Source organism: Primulina huaijiensis, unplaced genomic scaffold (assembly GCF_012295235.1).
Source record: "Primulina huaijiensis isolate GDHJ02 unplaced genomic scaffold, ASM1229523v2 scaffold39465, whole genome shotgun sequence".
NCBI classification, from domain to species: domain Eukaryota; kingdom Viridiplantae; phylum Streptophyta; class Magnoliopsida; order Lamiales; family Gesneriaceae; genus Primulina; species Primulina huaijiensis.
In genome coordinates, this window is record NW_027359287.1 from 1 (window position 1) to 6569 (window position 6569).

The window sequence follows — 6569 nt, forward strand, 5'->3', positions numbered from 1 at the left end:
TGCAATTTCCGGCTCGAAAAAATAAAACGTATATGTTGATGATAAATTGATAATAAAACTAATTATTATAAATTAAATAATTTCTTTTAAAAATCAATAATACATCATAAAACGTAACATGTAATTATAATACATACATTATTAATAGTTATTATTAAGTATAGTAATAGTTATAAAATGTATACATTAGTAATAGTTATTTATTATAACATGTAATTATAATAGTTACAAAATAGTTATTTATTATAACATGTAATTATTAAGTATAGTAATAGTTATAAAACGTATACATTAATAATAGTTATTTATTATAATAAATAAATTAATAATAGTTATAAAACGTATACAATTATTGTAATTAAATTAAATTTAGTTATTATTATACAATTAATATNTAGTTATTATTATACAATTAATATTATAATTATTCTAATAATACAATTACTATTATAATTATTACGTGATGCGTTCATCATTATACTATTATACAATTAATATTATAATTATTCCAATAATACAAAACGTATACATTTATTATAATTAAATTAAGTATAGTTATTATTACACAAGTATTATTATAATTAAACCGATAATAAAATTACTATTAAAATTATTACGTGCGTTCATTATTATACAATTATACAATTAATATTATACAATTAATATTATAATTATTCCAATATTATAATTATATAGTTATTATTATACAATTAATATTATAACTAATTCCAATAATACAAATAATATTATAATTATTGTAATCAAATTAAGTATAGTTATTATTATTACTTAAAATTACTATCGTTCATAAAGTGCTCGGTGATGCAAAAATTCTAAATTATAGTATTATAATTTCAATAATACAATTAATATTATAACTATTGTTATTATTTAAAACTACTATAATTAACGAACAATAATACATATAATAAACAAAAAAAATATCGTTATCTCTTAATATTTTGAAAAAATGTCGAAGACTTATGTTAATGAATAAATGGAAAATTCTGAAGACTGGTGTCGGAAAGAGACGTGGTCGATGCTCGAAAGAAAAATGCTCCTAAGGGGAAAGGAAGAAATGCTCGATCAGTGATTGAAAATGAGGAGGTGCGCAACTCATTTAAAGAAGAGGAAGTCACCCGGGGGGTGTGCGGGGTGTGCCACGGATTCAAAATCCGTGGCAAATCCGTGACATTCTGCCACGGATTTAGAATCCGCGGCAGAGACTGCCACAGATTCTGATTCCGTGGCAAAAGGTCACGGACTGCCACGGATTCTGAATCCGTGAGCTCTCCTTTTTTAATTTTTTTTTAAAAAAAATTAAGAATTTGGTGCAGCATTACACAGATTGTACTACTTTTATAAAACTTTTGTACTTGCAACATTTTTATAATGATTTTAATAATTTATAATATTTTTTTAAAAAAAAACCCATTTAATGCACCGAATAATGAATAACAATATTAATCCTGCAACTAAATATAATAAAATTGACAGGTTAAAAAAATATAATAAAATTCACCATCTTGTTTGTTGAACATATATAAAACTTGAAATTTATATTTTTAGACCTCATGACAAAAATGATAAACCAAATCGATTATAAGAATTCCTAATTTGTTGGACATATATTTATCAAACCAAAAATTTATTTTATAAAATAATATATTTTAACACAAAAATTAATAAACTATAATTTTAACTACTATAACATATATAGTTCCATCATCTTACAATTAGAAAAAATTTCACAAGCCAACAATCACATAAATTTACCAGTAATTGAAGTATGTAGTCAAGTAACACTCTCTGCAACAAGTATCCAATACAAATCCAAAGAAAACCAACGCACAAACTGAAATCTATTTTACATGGTGTAATGCTAAACGTGGCTTACAGGATGAATTTGTCAAACAGTTCAACGTGACAGAAACACGAGCAATTTCGATTTTCAGTTCAGTAGTCTTCCATGTGCCTGAATATTAATCGGCCGTCCAGCTTTGCTCCACAATGTCCCTTACTCGCCGATTATATTCTCGCTTGTTCTCACTGAACATTCGAGCAGCTTCAGAATTCGCAGGAGAATTGGGATTCGGATCGCATAACAATGACTGAAACAAAAACCAGGTGGGATAAGTAAAGATTGTTTTTAACAACTGATATTAATATGAGAGTGAAAAGTACAAAATGATGGAAAATTTTTAGGTGAGCCCAGACATCAGCTAATTGTGCACTACAAGGTTTATGCTATCCTGTGAGTATTGCAATTTATAGAGGATCCAATATTTCATTTGCTTTAATCATGGGTCGATGTAAAAAAAAACCTTCATGGTCTTAATATACACTCACATGGAAAGCTAAAAGCTGCGATCTACGGTCTCTAGTGATCCAGGCATGCTTCGGTAAGACTCTTTTACTTTAAAGACTTGACATGTGACAGCAATGTATGCTACTTCTACCATACACGGGGGATACAATAAGGTGCTACTGTTTCAATTGACAATTATCATTTGGACTGTTTTCACATAGGATTTGGCTGACAGCAGTAAAATTACAGAAATTATAGTACAAGTTGAAAATCACTCCAAAAAAGTTATTCCATGAAATTTATTAAAGATATTTCATGTACTTGTATCACCACCACAGGTCATAAGTTTCAATTCGATATAGCTTACTAATTTCACAAAGTTTTGATTGTGAAACAGTACGAACAACGAGAGTAGCACCACAGCACGCCTAAATATGATGGCATGACCTCAGGCAAGTTAAAAAAGGCCCACCAACAAGATTAAATTTGATTTGAGCAATGGCATCATGACAGTTTCGGTTATGTAAGAAGAACACCTCAGTTATTGCAAGTCAAATGACCATGTAATTACCAAATGTGTTTAACAAGTTCATAACATCCAAAGGGTCTATAATTTCCATGGACTTATGAAACATTTAGCCATTAGATACAATCTAACATGATTTAAGAGAAAATTTGACAAGGAAATGGCAAATATTTGCATGATAAGTTTTTTAACTTCTAGAAGATAATGAGGGCAAAGAATTATCAATTCTCATTCTATACCAAATCATTCAACCTTTTGCACATCCTTAGGTTAATAATAAACACCAATGAACACAGGTTTTAACTCTCTCAGCAATGGTTGCTCAAATTTCAAAACTTAAGTAGGGAGAAAAATGAAACCAAACACACCATTGTTTCATCATAGAGTTCGAAAAAAGATTTTTGAACTATCAACAAATTACATGTACAAACATTAACTCCTGTTATTGCATAATAAGTGCAATGTTCCTTTGATATAAAATCAAGCAACACAAAATGCCTTTCTAATTGCTACCTATCAGTAGCCTACTATCTACCTTTGGTCATTGTAGTTAGCAATCAGCACAGACTTCAGAAAAATGATGTCACGAGCATAATTCAATAAACAGAAGGTACCTGGATAGAGGTAAGTATAGCTGCAACATCATAGATGGGACTCCACTGATTTTGAAGGATGTCCAAGCATATACTTCCATCTGCATAAACTGATAAGAAAAAAAGTATAATCGCGAATTTGAGCTCAAGATTAAGCAAACAAATCAAAATCTGATCAAGGGAAGCATCTTACTATTAGGGTGGAACATCCGAGAAACAAATCGAACTGTTGGTGGTTTGTTAGGATAGTCTTCCGTGAACTGAAGTGTCAACTTGAACGTTCCTATGACAATCAAAGCATGACCATTAGTAGTTCTGTATATAATGACAATAATAAGTGCAAAAGATTTTGTGAAATTACATTTGCCAAACGAGAATATTAACTTTTATTTCCTTTTCTAATTTGTTACCCATTCTTTATTAATTCAAGTGTTTATTTGCATGTTGGCAGAATTATCAAAGGGGTTTAAGCTCAAAACACATTTAACAGGGACCACAACTTTATCAAGGAGAAGGCAGCTCTGAACTCTCAATTCGTAAAGAACAAAATGCATGAAGACCTGGAGACACTTTGAAACAAAACTATGGTCCTATAACAAATTAATAGAAGCACAATATAAACAAGCTTTATCTCAATATTATTTTTAATTGATCCATCAAAAAATTCTTTTGGGAAGAATAGATTTGATTCTAGAAGAACATTCAAGCATCCTTGGCATTAGAACTAACTCTATTCTATTGAAATGTTAGCACCACCGAATTTCAGAACGAAGAATGGGGCATATCACATTACCATCGTAATCTAGTGTTGGGTGTGTTATGTCCAATGAAGATAAATTCTTTTTGATGGACCTAAAAAATTTGTCATACAGTACATATTACAAGTGTGAAAATAAACACTGCAACATTGATTTACAAGATGAGCCAATGAGAACTAGATTATGGATTAGTAATCATCCCAAATTTTTACCAGGATTTAATAAGTGGGAGCTTCTTGAATATGTTTTATAAAAACAAACACACCAGAAAAGCAACTTAAAAATGTCACAATCAGCAACATTTTCTGCCTTTATCAGACCAAGTAAATAAACATAGGCAAACAAATGAGAAATACATCAACATTGTATGCAACAAAAAAAAATGAATTTCCAAAAATGTCCAATCATGAAAATGACTCACCTCCATCCCAAGGTGTGTCATCAGGACTGCAACCACATGAGAAAAAGAAACAACATAATTTATCATGCAACTATACTTCAAAAATAATGAAATAAAAGTTAAACTGAAAAATCCCTGCTAGCCAGTCGCTTCTGACTTGTCTTACAGCCATCGACTTTTAACTTACATTCTCAGAATTATGGCAATTAGGATTTCAAGATGCAGCAATACCAATTCTCCCTACTTTTCTCTCTTTGTTTTCTTCTTATTCTGCCGGGAGTTTTATTTTATTATGTATACAAGGTTGTCATAAGTACTTGTAAATTGGTTTCCAAGACAAAGCTTAAGATTCACGCAGCACTCAAAATACCTCGTAAACCCCTTACTGCCATGAGATGGCAAAGCTTCACCCCTCCGGGTTTAAGTGGATTTTTCCCAACTTGAAGAGTAAGATTGGATCAGTATCACGGAAAACATGGTTCACGCTCCCGGCCCCCGCCCCAGAATTGTCGTTCCAGAACGCAACGGTATCTACTAGACAAAGTTTCAGGCTGAAACATGTGTTTTACTATAACACTGTTTTTACGGAATATCGTCGATATTCGACCGTGGTGGAATGGAATGGCCGATTCTTGGCTGTTGCGGAATAATTTTTTATTTTATCCAAGTTTTCCTTTTTTTAATTAAACCCCTTATTGCCATGAGATGGCAAAGCATCTTAATTAGCACACTCCGGGTTTAAGTCGACTTTCCCAACTTCAAGAGTAAGATTGATTCAACCAACCAAGAAACTAACATCTGGATCGCGGTAAACATGGTTCGTGGTCGTGGTCACAGCCCTGGAATAGTCGTTCCAGAACGGTAACGGTAGCTACCACGACAAAATTTCAGGCTGAAGCAGGTGTGCTACCATAACACTGTTTTTATGGAATATCGCTGATTTTTGGCGGTTGTGGTCCTGTGGAACATTTTTTTTTTCTTTTTCCCAAGTTTTCCTTTTCTTTTTCATTAAATATTTTTCAAAGTTTCAAATTTATTATTATCATTTGTTAAAAAAACCCGTGACCATCATAGCGACTGTTACGGCAAACCATGGGGTAACCTAACGTACAGAAAAGCAAGAGCTCACCCAAATATAACTGCGTTCCAGAGCATGATATTATTGTCCTGTGGTGCACCACTAATTCCTGCTGGCGGGTCCTGCTGCGACCTCTTGAAGTCCCTCATCAGCCTCTTCCTAGCCGGCGTCGACATTTTAAACTAAAGATAACATATATTCAACATTTTATTCAGCAAAAATAAGAGATCAGACGACTTATTAACTAAAAAAGGAAGGTAACAACAAAAACAAACATTCTATCCTCTTTCCAATAATTTTTTTTGCAATTCAAAATCAACTCAATCCAAAAGGCATAGCTCAACTCATAAACCAAGAATTCACTACAAGTAGAAACCGAAATCTGTAGCTAATTATTACATCACAAGAAGAGATTCTGGAAATTTCCAGGAGAAACAAGGTAACCACACCACATACATTATTCATATGATTTTCACGAAACCCCGAATTCCAACACACCAAGAAGGAAACAACACAAGAACAAACAAGATAAAAACAAAAAATAATTGAAGGGTTTTGCTTCCCATCACAATCAAAATTCCCAATGATTTCTTTGTTCATAAGATCTGCTTCCAATAAACTACTATCATCATTAGCATAAACGCCATAACTATCTATGCGTGAGCATAACAAACAAAAAGAAATGGATAATTTACCTTTTAAGGAGTGGATTAAAGCGAGGGTTTGAGCTGCAGAAGTGTAGAAAATGGAAGGCGAGAAGATCGAGTTTCGTGTTGTCTATATTTATATCCTTAAATCCAATATTACGTGTTTGATTTTGACTTAAGTGAGCCAATCAAATTAAATTATTGTCAAATCAAATACAAATTATTATTTTTTGAATAATTTGTTTAGTAAATTAAGTAT

The 6569-nt window shown here is 31.7% G+C and overlaps 1 protein-coding gene across 1 annotated transcript; it reads right to left on the reverse strand.

The window, feature by feature from the left end:
* Positions 1–1782: 1782 nt before the first annotated feature.
* On the reverse strand, positions 1783–6454 carry LOC140969023 (ubiquitin-conjugating enzyme E2 2-like). Its single transcript, XM_073430240.1, has 6 exons — positions 6359–6454; positions 5715–5845; positions 4607–4632; positions 3621–3710; positions 3449–3537; positions 1783–2111 (listed from the first exon to the last, which is right to left on the reverse strand). Exons 2-6 carry the CDS (start codon positions 5837–5839, stop codon positions 1983–1985), a joined length of 459 nt encoding a protein of 152 aa, XP_073286341.1. The 5' UTR covers positions 5840–5845; positions 6359–6454; the 3' UTR covers positions 1783–1982.
* Positions 6455–6569: the final 115 nt, after the last annotated feature.

Excerpts from the sequence above, each read along its gene's own strand:
- LOC140969023 (XM_073430240.1), bottom strand. The coding sequence starts at position 5,839 with ATGTCGACGCCGGCTAGGAAGAGGCTGATGAGGGACTTCAAGAGGTCG. Across the intron at positions 3,711-4,606 it reads TGACACACCTTGGGATGGAG|GAACGTTCAAGTTGACACTT; the intron begins GTGAGTCATTTT and ends TGATTGTCATAG. Across the intron at positions 2,112-3,448 it reads CTATACTTACCTCTATCCAG|TCATTGTTATGCGATCCGAA; the intron begins GTACCTTCTGTT and ends TTTTTGTTTCAG.